This window comes from Budorcas taxicolor, chromosome 20 (genome assembly GCF_023091745.1).
Source record: "Budorcas taxicolor isolate Tak-1 chromosome 20, Takin1.1, whole genome shotgun sequence".
Classification (NCBI taxonomy): domain Eukaryota; kingdom Metazoa; phylum Chordata; class Mammalia; order Artiodactyla; family Bovidae; genus Budorcas; species Budorcas taxicolor.
In genome coordinates, this window is record NC_068929.1 from 70,577,519 (window position 1) to 70,596,867 (window position 19,349).

Sequence of the window (19,349 nt, forward strand, 5' to 3'; positions counted from 1 at the left end):
TAGAGTAACTGTCCTCTAATTAAAATAAAAATAATAAAAAAAAAAGACCACTGGCCACACTGCTACACACCCTCCTCACCCCACTGCCCGCCCCTCAGGCTCCAGAGTCAAGCATGCGGCTGCAGGCAGAGGGCCAGGTGCCTGCTCCCGGGTGCCCTGACCTAGTCCGGCCCAGGTACCCCCCCAACTCCAGGTTCAAATGTTAACCTGCATTTTTGCTGCATCCATTTTTTTTGAAGTGATGAAACTCTACAACTGTGTTCTGTCCAGGGACCAGGAACGACTGGTTTACCAACAGTTTAAAACAGCTTCACCCTCTGAGGGGGTCATGGTGCGATGGGCCCGCTCAGGCATGTGTGTTCTCAGGAGTGATGCCAGCCTCCTAAGGGCAGAGGGGCAGCCTTGTCAGCGCCACCGGCTCCCCACCCGCTGAGAGCGCATGGGACTGCGGAGGTCAGAACATGACCTGAACCGTGGTGCTCCAGTCACTCAGCCATGTCCGACTCTTTGCAGCCCCATGGACTATACAGCCCGCCAGGCTCCTCCGTCCATGGGACTCTCCAGGCAAGGATACTGGAGTGGGTTGCCATTTCCTTCTCCAGGGGATCTTCTCGACCCAGGCATGGAACCCAAGTCTCCTGCACTGGCGGGAGGGTTCTTTACTGTGAAAGTAAAAGTCACTTAGTCATGTCCAACTCTTTGCAACCCCATGGACTGTACAGTCTATGGAATTCTTCAGAATACTGGAGTGGGTTGCCATGCCCTCCTTCAGGGGATCTTCCCAACCCAGGAATCAAACCCAGGTTTCCTGCACTGCAGGCGGATTCTTTACCAGCTGAGCCACCAAGGAAGCCCGAGAGTACTGGAGCGGGTAGCAGTTCCCTTCTCCAGGGAATCTTCCCAACCCAGGGATAGAACCTGGGTCTCCTGCACTGCAGGCGGTCTTGGCCAGCTGAGCCACCAGGGAAGTCCTCTTTGCCGTCGCCATATGACAAACCATGTGACGCCAGGCAAGTTCACCCCCCAGTGTCCCCAGACCTGCCCGCTCCTCCTCACCTCCTTTTACTCTGCAACCCTCCAAGCTCAGCACACCCCCCACAAGCAGCAGAATCCACCCACCCCAGCCGCTCCTCCAGGACCGTGGACCTCACGGCCTCCAGCAGCTCAGGGGCCGCTGCCTGCCCTCCTGCTCCCAACTTCGGCCAGGGCGCAGGTGCCAACGTGCTTCTTGGCCAGCCCCTCCTGGCGCTTCCTCCTCTGCCCCCTCCCAGGCGTCTTCAAATCACAGGAGGTGCTGAGAGAGGGAAGTTACTTGTCCTAGGTGACCACTCGCTTTAAACACCCTCCGAGCTCTGTCACCTTCCTGACGTCTGCCCCAGCTCAACTCTTGTGGGTACAGGCTCCCGGCTGCCTCCACATGGATGTCTGCGTCCCAGCACACGCCCATGGTTTGTGGCTCCTATCACCAACCTGGAACCCCTGTCCCCAACTCAAAACTGTGGGACCCCCAACTCCTTTCTGTCCTTCATCCAACTCAGCACTGTTTTCACCCCCAAGATCCGTGTGACATCTGCCCCCTGCCCCTGCTGATGGTCTGTGCCCACCAGCGTCAGCCCCCTTCCCTGTCACACCTGCTCAAACCTCCCTCGGAGTGTGACTGAGCCCAGGGCTGCCCAGGTCCCAGGGAGGGGCAAGCATCCTGCTGACACAGGGCAGGCCCTTCCCCCTCAGAGCCAGCACACCTGTCCACCAGGACCATTCCGGGGCCCTCCTCTCAGGGCCTAACTCATGAGTGGCCTCCGCACAGGAGCCCTCCTGGGCCTGCTACACTGCTCCAGGTCCCCCTGCCCCCCTCACTACACGTAACCGAAGTCTGGGGTGACAGATCACACAAGTCTTTGAGAACCTGGCCGCTTTCTTCACCAGCTCCCCCCAGCCAGGCTCTGGCCCGGACCACGCGCTCCGGAGACAGAGGGAGAAAGAAGGCACACACAGACAAAAAGCATCCCAAGGGCGAGGCAGAGGTTTCTTTTTATAAATCTCCATCTGTTATAATTCCTTTAAAAACGGGGGAAGGAGTAACAAAACAGTTGTCAGAGGTAATTTTCTAAGGGGAACATCTCTAGCTAAACGGAGACGTCCAACACTGAGGGCCAGGCAGTGCTGGCGTGGGGTCTGCCAACCCCGAAAGCCTTGGAGGGTGCGGCAGTGAGCACCCCGTGGTGTCCGTGCCCGTGTCCACGGAGGAGGCTCCCGGGCGGCGGCTCCTGTCCTTGGTCAGCACTGGGCGCTCACTTCATCTTTGGCTGGAGTAGAAGGTGGGCAAGGGTCACTCTGTACTCACCAGGACTCATGTGCATGGCTTACTTTCACTTTTTATTATAAAAAAACACATACAAGAATTTTAAGAAATGATGACTAGTGGACAAATCAGGACCAGGGTGAGTTATTAAACCCGTTTTTCTCTGTACAAATACTAAAATTCCGAAAAGTGGAATATCATCAAATGTGAGACACATTGTTGGCTGTCCGTATATACAGGGCACACGCGGGGGCCCGCCTGCGCAGGGCTGGGTGCAGACTCTGCGAGTCTGGGCTCGCTCTCTCCTCCCGGGGCGTGGGCTGAGCGGCGGGAGAGGTGCCCCGGGTCTCTATCCTGAGCAGCGGCAGCCCCTGCCGGTGAGGACACTGGCAGAGTCTTCAGCCTCCGCCACACTTGCTCCCAGTCAGTTATTTGGGCACAAGGTCCAAAACTGGCTCAGGAACCAAATTAATGTTTTTATATTAAACTCATTACAAAATGCCACTCAGTTTCAAAAAGCGACCAAAAAAAGAAAAAAAAAAACACTTTCTGCAGCAAAAAAGGGCTAAGTTCAAGTTTCTGTTGTTTGACCAAGACACACAAATTCCAGTCCAAACGTCCGTGCTCACCACAACCGGAAGGGAGACGTGCGTGGCTCAGGGCCAGCCCCGGTGTCTCGGCCTCGGCCCAGGGGGTGCAGCCCAGCCTCTCCCCAGGGCCCGGGGCTGCATCCTGGAGGCCAGCTGACCACCGGCCCCGAAACGCGTGAAGGCACTTGGGCGCGGCGCGGGCGCTCAGCCTCGCCCCTCCGCGCACAGCGCGCCCACCTCGTCCAGGGCACCAAGCACCGCGGCAGGGACGCTGCGCGCCGTCTCCCTGCGCCAGGCCTCCAGGATCTTGGAGATCTCCGCCGGGTTGCTGGGGCTCAGGTCGCACAGGGCATACACGGCGGCCAGCTGGACCCCCCATGGGATATCTGAAAAGCATTTCCATATCAGTCATCACAAGAGAAAAGCTCTGCTGTTCACGATCTTAATGTTGTTAATCTAGTGAATCGCTATTCATATACTTTCTGCCAGCAGTGAAAACTAATAATAATAAAAACAAAACCGACAATGAAAGAAAAGCTCATTAAGTCCTCCCAGGAATGGAAGAAACAAAACGGAGCCCAGTCTTGACAGGCCCTTGGTGATGCTGGCACGCTGGGATGGCGTGCAGAGCAGACGGCACATAGGGAGTGCCCCTCCTCCGGACTACAGCCAAGCTCTCCAGTGGCAGCTCTGGAAGGACCACACCCAGCACTTTAGGTCCAACAGAATATGGATCCCAAAGCATCCATCAAATAAACGACTCCATTTTCCCAAGGCAAGTATTTACACATGGACTTTGGAAAGGAAAAACATAATGAAATGAGAGCAAATGAGAAACTGGTTTTTAGTATGAAAGCGTTAGCCGCTCAGTCGTGTCCAACTCTTTGCGACCCCATGGTCTGTAGCCTGCCAGGCTCCTCTGTCCATGGGATTCTCTAGGCAAGAATACTGGAGTGGGTTGCCATTCTCTTCTCCAGGGGATCTTTCTGACCCAGGGATCAAACCTGGATCTCCTGCTTTGTCTGCACGCTCTTTACTGTCTGAGCGACCAGTGGAGCCCAATACAGTACAGCAAACACTCCTACACACTAGAGCACAGCGCACGATCACAGACATGGCATTTCACTGCAGACCAGAGCTAGCGTAGAGATTATGGTACGTAAGAGTTCCCGTTTAGCCTGAGTTTACTTAGGAGTTATTTAATTCAAGCTTAATTTAGTTCAATTTTACTCGCTAAGTTGTCCCCGACTCCTGCGACTCCGTGGGCTGGAGTCTGCCGGGCTCCTCTGTCCATACAATTCTCCAGGCAAGAATACTGGAGTGGGTTGCCATTTCCTTCTCCAATTTTAGTTAAATTCACTAAACTATTTAGTTTAAAAAATTTAGGAGTCATTTCTTTAACCTTATTATTCACCATACACTGTTAGTGATGCAGTGTTCAACAGTAAGCGTCACACAACCCAGAGGCTCAGATGGCGATGCTGTGGGTGCGGGCAGTGCTGCTCCAGCTTTAGAGTGACTTTCCCGTTCAGCTACATGGCCACCAGAGAAGGGGACACAAGGCTAAAACAAAAAGCCTAACAGAGGAGTCACACGGGGCGTGAAAGCCACTGTGATGAGCAGGAGTGCGTGCGCAGCTGCAGCTCTGGCCTCAGCCCCGGCTCTGGCCTCAGCCCCAGCTGTGAGCTCGTGGCACGATCCAGCTTGAGGTCTCTCCTGGGGCGTCAGCTTCCTGAGCATAACACAGCCAGCGCCGCCCAGGAGGGCTGTCCGGGGACCCCTATGCTGCACTGGCGGCAGGCCCAAGTGAGTCCCCTCGAGCCTCCTTCCTCATAGGAAATGTCTGAGCTGGCGGCTCTGGGGACAGTCCGTCAGTCACCTTCCAGCAACTCTAAGATGACAACACCCTGTCTAGACGGGAAGGGAACATGGTCCAGACGGGAGGGGAACACCGTCTAGCGGGAAGGGAACACTCTCACGGGCATTATCTCAGCAGATCAAAGAGAAAGAAGTTCTCAGCAGCTCAACCTGCCGAGTCTCACCCTGAAAGAGGACAATCTAGAGGTTAAGCTCATCTGGGATGTAGATTTCAGATGTCACTGTGTGCTCCTGACGGAAGCTGTGTAAACGCATTACCCCTTGATGGCATAGCATTCAAATAAAAACAAGAGGGACTCACTGCTTCAAAGGGTCACTTTTTGAGTTTTAAGCTCTTCCTGAATAAGACTATAAAATTACATGCTCTGCGGTATCCACATTAAAGGAAATAGATAGCGTGAAGACTGGCTCAGGGGTTTCCAGTCTCTGAGTTCTCCCGGGTGCTACGGACAGACACCCAGGCTGCAGTGAAGCCGCTGCTTCTCATGTGTGACCCCACTTATCATCAGGACACACCTTTGGCTGGGCACGTGGGGGCAGTGGGGGTCACGGGGCGGCATGAAGCCAATGCCAACGCCTGCTGAGACAGAATGCCAGCACCAGGTCAGGAAGAGTCCCTTCCTCCTTAGGGGTTCGCCACCCAAGGGCATGAGTGGCGACCACGGAAACGGCAGGGAACCCACACAGGTTCTAATGCCGGTGCTGAGAGCACAGGCAGAGTGTGGCTTCATCAAACTCATGCCCGAGCAGTGGGGGACACGCAGAGCACGGCACACGGTTAAGAACGCGAGAGACACTGGATGAGAGGAATGCAAATAATCTGAAAATAAGTGTGATAGACAGAAGCTGTACCTTCATCCTGCGCATGCTGGATAAACATACCAATCACCGTACTAATGTTCTTCACCGCAGATGGGAACCCTTCCTTCAGACCCAACTGACCTAAACGACCTAGAGGGGGAAAAAAAAAATGTAACAACCTTGGGTTAACTGCTAACTTTTCATAAGAATTTAAAACTTATGCTTCCTTTTGTTCAACATCATGTGCACTGAGCTTCAGGATCTGAAACCGGGCTGCTGCTGCTGCTGCTGCTTAGTCGCTCAGTCGTGTCCGACTCTTTTGAGACCCCACGGACTGTAGCCCACCAGGCTCCTCTGTCCATGGGCTTCCCGAGGCAAGAACACTGGAATGGGTTGCCATTTCCTTCTCCAGGGGGTCTTCCTGACCCAGGGATGGAAGCCGGGTCTCCTGCATTGCAGGCGGGGTCTTTACCGCCGAGCCACCAGAAAGCCCAGTGTCAAAGAAGTACACCCACAATTACTCCAACAGGCTATTGAAGTACTCCTCTCATTAGCTACAGACTGTCCCGAGACCAGATTTTCTCCAAATACCTCAACCGGAACAACGTGCAGCCACAAGAGAATGCAAAGCAGCTATGGGAAACCAGACAGTGAAGAGGCTTACAAGATAAGGTTCCATTCTATTTTTGTTTGGAGATGGCTGGTTTTCATTAAAAATGCCATTTACAACTACTAGTATCATGTTATTAATTTCAAATGAATAGCCAAAATTTTTTTAAAGTATGAGTTCTAATTTCAACTACAGTCATTGACACACAAAACCTGGGCTGACGAAAGCTCTTTGGGGGTCTCACCAGGGAACTCACCAGGACAACGCTCCTCGCCGAGCCGCCACTCACCTGGGGGCACTGGCCTGCTCCAGAGCAGGACCCCTCCCTGCCCCAGGGCCAGCCGTGTGGCCTGCCCCCTCTCGCGTGGGAGGGGGTTCCAGGGCGAGCCTTAGATGCCGCTGTGCCCAGGGCCACTCCCAGGGCTCTTGCGGCCAGGTCACCCTGCCCAGGCACCGCTGTGCCCACGTGCTTTCTCAGTGCTACAGACAGCCCACGGCTTTGTCTGTGAACCAGTCTACCTGGCCCTCTGTGTTGGCCACGGAGAAACCGAGGCACGGGGCACCACAGGAGCTGGTCACTGTGCATCCCCCGTAGGGGCTCGCAGTGCTGGTCACACGCACCCTGGACGCTGCGACAGACACAGCCCTCCAGGAAACTCTTTCTACCAGGGACTCCCCGGGTAAAGCCTAACCCGGGGTGAAACCATAAACGTCTGGATCCTGTCTCAGGCAGTCCTTCACTGAGGCTGAAAAGTAACAGACTTCAGAGATGAGAAAGCCAAGGCACTGTCACTCTTAAGTACCTCCTTGCATGAGGTCAAAGTGCTGAGTGCCCGTCCCCAGCCCTGTCCCCTGAGACCATCTATGAGGAGTGTTCAGTGCACGACTCACAGCAGAGAAAGCGGTAGGGTGCATGCCTCCACAGCTGTGGGGCCACGTGGCTGTGTCCCCAGGAAACACGTGGGCTTCCCTGGTGGTTCAGCGGTAAAGAGTCCACCTGCCGATGCAGGGAATGTGGGTTCAATCCCTGGACTGGGAAAGCTCCCTGGAGAAGAGAATGGCAACCCACCTCAGTGTTCCTGCCTGGAGAATCCCATGGACAGAGGAGCCTGGAGGGCTACCATCTACGGGGTCGCGAAGAGTCGGACACGACTCAGCGACTGCAGCATCACCGCCAGGTAACACCTGACTGTATTATACTGGGTCCTCTTCTTTTAATTAAAGACGTTTAATGAGTTCGGTTTTAGAAGCTATCCACCAGAGTAAATCAGAGATACAGTAAGAGAAACTCATGAATCTGAGTATACGGTTCAGGACTTGGCACTTACACATATGATGACTTGACAAAGACGATGGATAAATATGCTAAAGAGATGGGAAGAGAAGTCACCCCCCCGCCCGCCCCCGGAAGGAATGTGGGTGAGTCCAAGGCAGCTGGGCCACAATGAAATTCAGGTAAGAAACATGGAGGTGATCTCAGATCAAAGACAACACGCTCCACACTCAGGGAGACCTGAGGAGAGCTGAGGGTCATAGGAAATGTGGCCTAGTCTACAGGGCAGGGGTCAGAGCCGGACAGTCACCCAGGGCTGTCACGGTTTTATATGGAGGTATATTAGGGAAAGGATGTTAAGACAGTTCCACAGAAAAGCTGAATGATGTGGCGAGACCCTGGACAGAAATGAAGCAGGACTGGCTACCGCAGGAGATGTGCAAACCCTGGTGGGAGGGACAGGGCCGGCCGAGCTCGGGGCTTTGCTGACCTCAGCTGGGCTGTTTAAGAGTTAGAACGCTCGGGGCAGCAAGTGGTATCATGTGGCTTTATATGCCTCTGTGTCCAGTGGAGGCCGACTTCCAGCCTCACTCCACTCCCTTTCGACTCAGGACCTCAGACACACTCACCTCTCCCCACACCCCACCTCTGCCGGGCTCTCCACTCCTCCAGAGCCCTGAGCTCCACTGGCATTCAGGCAGGTTAATAATCAGGCGTGCCCACAGCGTGTGCTCACGGTGGTGTTCACACTCCAACCCTGCACCAGATGGCCTTGGATCATCCTGCTTTATTTCCCAAGGAGCAGAAACCCCACTGGGATTTACACATTTAGAGTTAAGAATACAGATGATTCCTGTTTCATGAACACCTGCTGTGTGACTTCATTTATTATTATGAAGTCATACTAACCAACTTAATTATTTGCTAAATTCTTTAGTAACTGTCAGCTTCAGAAACTGTTAAGATGCTTCTCCAATGCTTTCTTCCCAGAAACGGCTCAAACTCCACCTGAGATGAGTGCACGGGAAGGACAGCACCTCTCCTGCCCTAAAGATCTCTCAGGATTCCGCCCCGTCCTCAGACTGGGCCTCACGGGTGCCCAGCCCCAGCCCCTGACTAAGGAAGCCCCCAGCACCCGCTGTGCATGGGGGTCAGGAGAGCCTTCAGTGCCAACAGACACCAAGCGAAGCTCGCTGAGGTGCTCCTGGAATGGCCTGGCGGCCCCCTGCCCTCTGCACACCAGCCTTTCAGGCATGTGAGCTCCGCCCGCCCTGGTGCTCCTGTGACCAGGCAGCGTTTGCCAGGTAGGCCAGACTCTGTTATTTTCCACGTGACACTTGCTTCCTAATTACCCTTCCTTTGATCTACATTTACGTCTACATTACTGTTTTATTATACAGTACTGTTAACTAAGTATTAATTACACATTATTAATTACTCCTATGGGCTTTCATGGTGCTCAGACAGTAAAGAATCCACCTGCAGTATGGGAGACCGGAGTTTGATTCCTGGGTCAGGAAGATCCCCTGGAGGAGGGCATGGCAACCCACCCCAGTATTCTTGCCTGGAAGAGAGTATTCTTGCATGGACAGAGGAGCTGGGCTGGCTATAGTCCATGGGGTCACAAAGAGATGGACATGAATTATTGCTGTAAGATACACAACTGCATTATATGTCACTCTTAATTATGTAAATATATATATATTACTCTAAATAATATATCATCAAATCTTACAAACTATTCTGTCAAAGTGTTAGTTGCTCAGTTCAGTTCAGTTCAGTCACTCAGTCGTGTCCGACTCTTTGCGACCCCATGAATCGCAGCATGCCAGGCCTCCCTGTCCATCACCATCTCCCGGAGTTCACTCAAACTCATGTCCATCGAGTCAGTGATGCCATCCAGCCATCTCATCCTCTGTCATCCCCTTCTCGTCCTGCCCCCAATCCCTCCCAGCATCAGAGTCTTTTCCAATGAGTCAACTCTTTGCATGAGGTGGCCAAAGTACTGTAGTTTCAGCGTCAGCATCATTCCTTCCAAAGAAATCCCAGTCGTGTCCAACTCTTTAACCCCAAGGACTATAGTCCGCCAGCCTCCTCTGTGAATGGAATTCTCTAGGCACAGAGGAGAATTCTCAAGAGGTACGAACAATCCTTCTTGAATCCGTAAGAGAAGCTGCTACTGAAACCAGGGTTTCCAGACACACTGATGCCATCACCTGACAGCTGGAAACGCAGCTACTGGCCCGTCCGTGTTCTGGCGGCCCCGCCTGGGACACTGATCTCACAGGCTGCTCAGGAGAGCTGCGCCCTAAGAAGCCATCTGTGCTTCCACACCTCCATGCTTTCCTGTTCGGAATCTTAACTCCAAGTATATGTTGGGTTATCTCCAGTTAAAATTAGTAAATGTCCACCTTGCAACCAGGCTGTTGTCAAGACTCAGCTTATGTATTTATTTGCAACATTCCTATGTTTGCAGGCAGATGTGTACAGTGCATGTCAACAGACACAGCAAAAAAAGCAGTCAGAGCCATTATATTTCTTCCTGTGATCCACTTACAAGACTGATTTACATGACTTAAAAATTCTTAAATCTCATTTCAACTGGTATTATCTTTGAGTTTTAAATGCCAAAGATACAGAGGATGAGACTATTTCAGCTTTTTTTGACCTCATGGACTGCAGGACGCCAGGCGTCCCCGTCTTTCACCATCTAACAGAGTTTGTTCAAACTCATGTCCACTGAACCGGTGATGCCATCCAGCCATTTCCTCCTCTGTCATCCCCTTCTCCTCCCACCTTCAATCTTTCCCAGCATCAGGGTCTTGTCTAATGAGTCAGTTCTTCACATTAGATGGCCAAAGTATTGGAGCTTCAGCTTCAGCATCAGTCCTTCCAAAGAATATTCAGGACTGACTCCCTTTAGGATTTACTGGTTGGATCTCCTTGCAGTACAAGAGACTCTCAAGAGTTCTCCAATGCCACAGTTCAAAAGCATCAATTCTTTGGTGCTCAGCTTTCTTTACGGTCCAACTCTCACATCCATACATGACTACTGGGAAAACCATAGCTCTGACTAGATGGACCTTTGTCAGCAATGTAATGTCTCCGCTTTTTAGTAGGCTGTCTAGGTTGGTCATAGCTTTTCTTGCAAGCAGCAAGAGTCTTTTAATTTCATGGCTGTAGTCACCATCTGCAGGGACTTTGGAGCCCAGGAAAATAAATTTGTCACTGTTTCCACTGTTTCTCCATCTATTTGCCATGAAGTGATGGGACTGGATCCCATGATCTTAGTTTTTTGAACGTTTTAAGCCAACTTTTTCACTCTTCTCTTTCATCTTCATCAAGAGGCTCTTTAGTTCCTCTTCACTTTCTGCCATAGGGTGGTGTCATCTGTCTATCTGCTGCTGCTGCTAAGTCACTTCAGTTGTGTTTGACTCTGTGCGACCCCACAGAAGGCTGCCCACTGGGCTCTTCCATCCCTGGGATTCTCCAGGCAAGAACACTGGAGTGGGTTGCCATTTCCTTCTCCAGTGCATGAAAGTGAAAAGTGAAAGTGAAGTCGCCAGTCGTGTCCGACTCTCAGGGATCCCATGGACTGCAGCCTACCAGGCTCCTCCGTCCGAGGGATTTTCCAGGCAAGAGTACTGGAGTGGGGTGCCATCGCCTTCTCTGCTGCGTATCTGAGGTTATTTATTGATATTTTTCCTTGCAATCTTGATTCCAGCTTGTGCTTCATCTAGCCCAGTATTGTGCATGATGTACACTGCATATAAGTTAAATAAGCAGGGTGACAATTTACAGCCTTGATTTACTCCTTTTCCTATTTGGAACCAGTCTGTTGTTCCATGTCCAGTTCTAACTGTTGCTTCTTGACCTGCATACAGATTTCTCAGGAGGCAGGTTAAGGTGATCTGGTATTCCCATCTCTTTTAAGAATTTTCCAGTTTGTTGTGATCCACACAGTCAAAGGATTTAGTATAGTCAATGAAGCAGATGTTTTTTCTCTTGCTTTTTCTATGATCCAGTGGATGTTGGCAATTTGATCCCTGGTTCTTCTATCTTTTCTAAGTCCAGTCTGACCATCTGGAAATTCTCGGTTCACGTACTATTGAAGCCTAGCTTGGAGAATTTTGAGCATTATTTTGCTAGTGTGCGAAATGAGTGCAGTTGTGTGGTAGTTTGTACATTCTTTGGCATTGCCTTTCTTTGGGACTGGAATGAAAACTGATTTTTTCCAGTCCTGTAGCCACTGTTGAGTTTTCCAAATTTGCTGGCATACTGAGTGCAGCACTTTAACAGCATCATCTTTTAGGATCTGAAATAGCTCAACTGAAATTCCATCACCTCCACTAGCTTTGTTCACAGTGATGTTTCCTAAGGCCCACGTGACTTCACACTCTAAGATGTGTGTATAGTCATGATAAATATCTTCAATGACCTAATGGGCCCTGACAAAGGAATTGGGTGAACCCAGTTTTGTTTGCTCCCAGGAGATGAATACATGGCAGAGAGTCAGTTCATAGTTAAGACAGCCTTCTAATAATGAATAGATCGTATCAGTGATAATGAAATAACATAGGGAATGGAGAGCAGTTTGTCAGAGATGTGGCATAAAAAGGAAGAAAATAAGTCAAAGTAAGAAGTAAAGACTTGTAAGGAGCAAACGGAGCAGCAGAACTAAAGGGTCACCGAGGTCCTCTTCAGACCTGAGACTAAAAACAATCCGTTTCATTTAAAATATTTTTAAGCCGTGATTTTAATTTCTGTATATTCAGCTTAGAATTGTAGAAACAAAATAAAACTAGTTCCAATTATGGAAGTACATCGTTATCCTTACTAAGCAAGTACCAAAAAAAAAAAAAGGGTGAAAGTAGGGAAGATAAACTTATTTTATAAATCAAATTAGACTATAACTTATAGCAATTTTTGTATCCTGGCATGTATATGTGTATATCTGTCTGTACATTAAAATTAGTATCTGGGAATCAAGACTTCGATTATAAATAAAATGTACTAACCAGAAAAATCTTGACTCTCTGACAAAGATGAATAAAATGTTAACTTATAAAGAGTATGAGTAATGAAAATTTAGTGCAAAAGCACCTACACTAATGGCTGTAGAGCCAGTCATAGTGAAGCTTCAGTCAACATTTGCCATTATTCCACAGTTACTTTCCCACCAAGACAGCATCAATAACAAGAACAAATTCAGTACAAGAGACAACTCACCGATGAGCCTCAGAACTGACGCTACGATGATATCAGGAGTGTAGGCGATGTTCGGATGCCCTTTTCTGTACTTTATCCACCTATCCATTACAGGCCACAGCTCCTTGCTGCAAGATAACAACAAATATAGACACGTATGTATGTGTATGAACGTATGCACGCCCACCATGGCTCAAATATTAAGAACCTATCTAAAAATGGTGTGTAAGTGACAACCAGTGAAGAAGAGGAACTTCTAAAGATGTAGCATTTTTGGCTAACAATAGAACAGACTCTGAAAACTCAGACTTTCCAACTATTCAGGATCTCAGTGCTCACAGTGGCTTTAAAAAAGCTGCAAACACCCGTGCTGGCATCTTTATTCTGTTTAGACCCTTTTCACAAGGCTAAGTACCCAGTATCATCCCCAAGCTGCAGAAATGGACGCAGCAGAGTCTGGATTTTCGTGTGGACCATCTAGACATCAGGAGCACCTGTGTTCTAGAAGCCTCATTTCCTGGGGAGGAGCAAGGACAGTCTGTACTTCATAAAAAAGAACTAAACCAGAGAAAATGAACCACACTTCACAGGGATTAAAGGAGCTTTCTACTGAACAGTGGCAATTCCTCTTTGCTTTCTCTTTTCAAAAATGTATTAACTTCTTACATAGTATTTATAACATTAGAAAAGTTTAATACAGACAAACGAAAGGAAAATGTAAATTAAAAGCACCCCAAATAACACACTGTCAGGTAACTATCGTTCTTTTAATTTGGGGCTTTTCCTTCCACACACGTCTACACCTGCATTTATGTAAGAAACACACAGTGACCACAGAGCTCAGGGATCAGGGTCACAAGTCGCTCAGGCAGGGATCCTGCCTTTCACCACTCTGTCCACTCCACCAGGGGGGACCCTGGACAAAGCAGCTCTCCCTGGCACCGTCCACAGTGGCCTCACCTTTCACTGGGAGAAGGGCCCTGCCCCCAGCTCCTAGGAAGAGGGGACCCAGGGTAGCCACTCGCTCGCCATTACACAGGACAGAACAGATGGCCCTGGCACTTTCTTAGTAACAGGCTACGAAACACTTTCGTCTCAACACATACAGATCTATGCAGCACGGCTCTTAATTCTAAAATGGCTGGGCCTCATTACACAGACGCCCCAGAATTCAGTGATCTGTTGCTTCACATTTAGATGTGGCATCTTTTCCCAGTGTTAGGAGAAAACAAATTTCCACAGGATATCAAGATACATACTATCAATCCTTTGGGGACTCCTTTTCAATGTCATAAGCCCCTTTAAACCAGCCTCTCTCAGTCAGAGTTGTAAGAAAATTAAGGTTATATTTAACCACGGAACAATTATAAATACTTGACTATTTTTCCATTCTCCAAAGATGCTGCATATTTGATGCACAGAGAAAAGTTAGCTCATTACACAAAACAGATGCCTGAGCATATCAGACTCCGTTCTCTCCTGCAACTCCAGTGAGAAGAGGCGCCAGTGCAGAATCCTGAACAGCCCTGCTCCTATGGCCTTTCCATAGCACCTGAACGTTATGACAGTGATCACGGCATTCCATCTACACGTGCTCGCAGAGCGCCTCGCTTGAGTAGGCACAGGTCTCCACGTGCCAGGGAGGCCAGGGAACCAAAGGCCCCCCACTCGTCAGATCCATTTCCCATTGGGAAAGAGACAGTAATGAGAGAATACAATGAAAAGTAGTGAAAGGTACCATAAAAAAATAAAGTGAGGGGATGTCACAGCAACACTGGCATTTTACAAGCAGTTTTATTAACTCTTATCCAAATCAAAATGTGCCTTCTAATAACAGTTCAGCTGCCTTAAAAGGAAAAATGGTTCAAACCACAATTCGGCAATCGCTGAACGGACTACTGACAATTCAAATACCCAGCCTGAGTCAGGAGAGCAGCCGTACCTGATAATGTTGTCGTGCGTCCAAACCCACTTCTGATGGCAGCAGAGCAGATCGATGGCACATACATGCTCCCAAGTGCTATCACTCAGGTCTTCCCCAAACCTTGCACTGGGCTGAAATTCTGTTTTTGGACATAACTGTATGGTCAAAAGCAGCTTAGAAACCATGAAGCCAACATCTACAGGCGCATTCTAGCAAATAAAGGGAAAAAAAAGGGAATTTAGAATTTCGAATGTAACGCATCTTCTGTGGGTGATCTTAAGGCACATAACGAGCATCAGATGAATCATCATGTCACTTTAAAAGACACCCTTTGAAAGCTGGATTTTGAAGAGGGAACTGTGTTTATCTAGGCGTAGTACCTGTCCCTAAATAATTATACAATAGTGCCAGAGAGGCCAGATAAAAAGCTCCAGGCACAATGCAGAAGCCAACCAGGCTAGAAAAGACTCCGCAATCCACATAGGAACGCAAAGTGTCATTAACTCAAACCAGAGTATTAAAGTTACAAATAAAAAAAAAGTTTTTAATATTTAAAAATTCTTTAATAAACTCATTCAGCCATCTTTCTGACCGTATGTATCAACCTGCTTTTTCCAAAAATTCAAAAAACTGAACAAGACTGTACTAGAGTCTGTCATCTGCCTCCTTTTACAGCTGAGCGCTGTCTGGGTGTCTTTCCACGTTCTTGAGTATAGAGGTACTTTCAGCATGCCTTCTCACTGCTGAGCAGGGACCTGGTCATACCACGGTTTGGATATACCAAATCATGGATATACCATGGTTTGTCCTTTCACCTACTGAAGACATGTGGCTCATTTACAGCTTTAGGCTACAGATAATAACGCTGCTTTGGACATTTCTGTAGAAGCCTTTTTGTGGACATAAACTTGAATTCCCTTGGGTTCATACCAGCAGTGGATTTATGATGTTCTTCTCTTTCTTCAGTTTTTTTTTTAATTGGGTTTTGTGATTTAAACTGAACAAGGAGCTTTCAATCTCTGATGCCTGAAAAAGACTGGAATTAATTGGTTCTTTAAAGATAAGATTTAATGTTCGGGTGACATCTATACACCCTTCTTGTATACTAAGTTTCCAATTATCTTTTCAGCCTTTTGTAACTGAAAACTGGCTTACTGCAGTGTTCGACTGAAGCCAACTGTGGTGTGTGTGTACTGCTAAGAGGCCGCCTGGGTCCAGAGGTGCCTCTGTGACGCTGCAGGTGGCAGTCTTCTCATTTTTCACCCTCTGTCTCTACTCACATCTCCTCTCATCCTGAAATCTTGAATATTTTTTGCCTTTCTCTTTTTATAGTCATTTGAACTGAGTTATCTGTTTTATCAGCATTTTTTTAAAGGCAGTGTTTTTTTTTTTTCATTCTCAACTTTATTACTGTTACTTTTTAAATCACATTTTTTCTTTCCTAGATTCCTTCTCAAATTTTTAATTTTCAAGATGGTTATCAAAGAACTTTGTTCCTGTGTTTAATATTGAAGACATTTAAACTATCGCAATGAGTGTGAGTCTTCCAAAAATGAGAGGTCTCTGATAATCAAGGATTCCAGATACTGCGATTTTACTTTGAGTTTCTATTTGTTCACAGACTGTCCAGAGACTGTGCATCTCAATCTCTGGGGAATTTTTATATAATTTTTAAATTATTTATGTCTAATTTTACTAAATCATTACCAGACAATTTTGAGTGTAAAATATTTACTTTTTAAAAATTAAAGTTCTTGTGTGGCCAAATTTATGACTGCTTTTGCAAACGTCATAGATATGAAAAAATAGCCTTCATTCAAGTTTACTTTTCGTGTTGTTGATTTCTGCTATCTCTTTACTTATTTTTTGAGTATCACATCTGTTGAGTTCTGTAAGACAGAATATGGACACCTTAGACTATAACGGTATTTCCCCCCCCAGGTATTTCTCTCTTTTTTTAAATAGCTTTGAGTTTATATTTTTATTTGATATGATACAGAAAAAATACACTTATTAAAATTCTCCCTTCTTTGTTAATCATGGCTTTTACTACCCTATCCTATCTAGCTTCAACCTGAACGGGCTGGAGGAGGAGACCCCCAGTGCACAAGCGGGAGGATTCAGCAGGGGAGGGCGCCCGGCCGGCCGGCAGGTAACCACAGAGGGCGGGACGCACGCTGGACGTGGGAGGGCTTTGCTCTCGGCCAATGGAGTGCAGTCAGATGGGGCCTCACACAACACACTCCAGACTGTGGAGGTGGACTGATGGAGGGCTGGCTGCAGACCCGCTGTGTAATACTCCCCTAACTTTCCACCCACCAAGCCCTTCCCCTTTCTTAAGAAAATTAAAGTCTAGTTGACAGTAACACCAGAAAGAACTAAAAAGGAAAGCACGATGGCACAGAAACACTGTCCACAGGCGCAAGCCAGTATTTTTTTAAAAAAGGACAGTAATACAGTCCTAAAAAAGGGCAGAACAAAGTGAAAATCAACCTGTCACTGACTTCAGTGCCTCTTCAATATCTCATCTTATAGTTTATCACTATCAATTCAGCACCCAGCAATTCTCATTAGAGAAAATCTATGAAAAGAACACCAATCCACATATTATATTAGCACATCAGTCACTAAAGAAAATAAAGTAATAAAAGAAAGCACACAACACTCCAAAAAACTACAAATTTCATCAACTGGGAAGAAGAACAGATTACATTCAGAAAAATCATCAAAGGAAGGAGTAGGGATCTCAATTTTCTCACCTAAGTACCACGTGTAGAAGCAGAAGTTTGCATCTTCTCGGGGCCCTTACATATGTAAGCATGGGTATGGATCTCACCAGCGGCAAATTAGTACCCAAGATAAACTCAGCTCAATGGACATACTTAATGAACAAAACGCACAAGCTTGGACTAAAATGGTATTCTGAAGGATCTAATATGAAGAATAGTAACTCTAAAATGCTCACGAACACAAAACCAAATAAAACATTTATATAAGGTCTATGCATGCAGTATTGCACAAAATAAAGAGAAACCTCACCTTCTCCCAATTGAGGAAGGCGCGCAAACAGTTCAGAACTTCTCCCTTGGCGCGTTGCCTGGCTACCAGCTGCATCGCCTTATTAATCACCGACTGAGAGATAAATACATCATGCCACATGTTTGCAATGAACAAAGTCAATTTCTCAGACTCTGGAAAATCTATGAGAAAGAAAACAAGATAATAAACCTCCATGTCTGATTAAGTGAGTAAATTACAAAGCAAGAACATATTTAAACAATGCCCCCCCCCCCCGTGCACAGCAAGGCCGCCTACACCTGAAGAAGAGGCAGCCCCGTCAGGCCGGAGCCTCAGCTGCCTCAAATCCACTCTGTCCCTCCCACCTAACCCTCCAGTCCTCTCCCCCAGCCTCCAGCCAACTTTTCCCTTCGGCAAAGTTTCTTTAATCAAATTTGAAACCCAGCATGAGTAAACACCACTGTAGAGAAGAGCAATAAACTCTAAAGCAAGCAGAGAAGGCAGACGCCCTGTCTCAAGAGTCCACACTCAGAACCCTGCTACTAGACGAGTGTCCCTTCAGGCCGTCCCCTTGATGGATCACAGCCTCGCTGTGGCGAAGCTGCAGGGCTACCAAGATGGATGGGTCATAGCGTAGACTACAGACAAACCGCGGTCCACTGGAGAAAGGAAGGGCAACCCGTCAGATTCTTACATCAGAGTCCCATAACCAGTATGAAAACACACAAAGATATGACACTGGAAGATGAGTCCCCCAGGTCGGAAGGTGTCCGATTTGCTACTGGGGGAAAGTGAAGGGCAATTACTGATAGCTCCAGAAAGGATGAAGAGGCTGGGCCAGCAGAAACAGTGCTCAGCTGCGGAAGTGTCTGGTGGTGAAAGGAAAGTTCGATGCTGTAAAGGAACGACATTGCATAGGAACGTGGAGTGTTAGGTCCATGAATCAACGTAAATTGAACATGTTCAACAGGAGATGGCAAAACTGAACATGGACATCTTAGGAATCAGTGAACAAAAATGTACCAGAATGGGCAAATTCAACTCAGATGACCATTATATCTACTACTGCAAGAATCCCTTAGAAGAAATGGAGTAGCTCTCAGAGTCAACAAGAATCTGAAATGCAGTACTTAGGTGCAATCTCAAAAACTGCAGAATGATCTCAGTTCATTTCTAAGGCAAACCATTCAACATCATAGTAATCCAAGTCTATGCCCCAACCACTAATGCCAAAGAAACTGAAGTTGAACGGTTCTATGATGACCTACAAGACCTTCTGGACTAATACCCAAGAAGATGCCCTTTCCATCACAGGGGATTAGAATGAAAAAGTAGGAAGTCAAGAGATACCTGTAGTAACAGGGAAGTTTGGCCTTGGAGTACAAGATGAAGGAGTGCAAAGGCTGACAGAGTTCTGCCAAGAGAAAGCACTGGTCAGAGCAAACACCCTCTTCCAACAACATAAGAGGTGACTCTACACATGGACATCGCCAGATGGTCGACACCGAAATCAGATTGATTATATTGCAGCTGAAGATGGAGAAACTCTATATGGTCAGCAAAAACAAGACCTGAAGATGACTGTGGCTCAGATCATCAGCTCTATATTGCAAAATTCAGGCTCAAAATGACGACAGCAGGGAAAACCAGCAGGCCATTCAGGTATGATCTAAATCAAATCCCTTATGATTATACAGTAGAGGTGACAAATAGATGCAAGAGATTAGATCTGGTAGACAAAGAGT

At 47.7% G+C, this 19,349-nt stretch overlaps 1 protein-coding gene across 1 annotated transcript in view; it reads right to left on the reverse strand.

Annotated features, from left to right (window-relative positions):
- Positions 1 to 2,012: 2,012 nt before the first annotated feature.
- ICE1 (interactor of little elongation complex ELL subunit 1) overlaps positions 2,013 to 19,349 on the reverse strand; it is a 69,508-nt gene continuing 52,171 nt past the window's right edge. The window contains exons 15-19 of the mRNA XM_052659138.1: positions 17,626 to 17,786; positions 14,605 to 14,795; positions 12,684 to 12,790; positions 5,623 to 5,721; positions 2,013 to 3,278 (exon numbers count right to left, since the gene is read on the reverse strand). Of these exons, the coding sequence (XP_052515098.1) occupies positions 3,097 to 3,278; positions 5,623 to 5,721; positions 12,684 to 12,790; positions 14,605 to 14,795; positions 17,626 to 17,786 (740 nt within the window). The 3' untranslated portion in view covers positions 2,013 to 3,096. The remainder of the gene's footprint in view (positions 3,279 to 5,622; positions 5,722 to 12,683; positions 12,791 to 14,604; positions 14,796 to 17,625; positions 17,787 to 19,349) is intronic.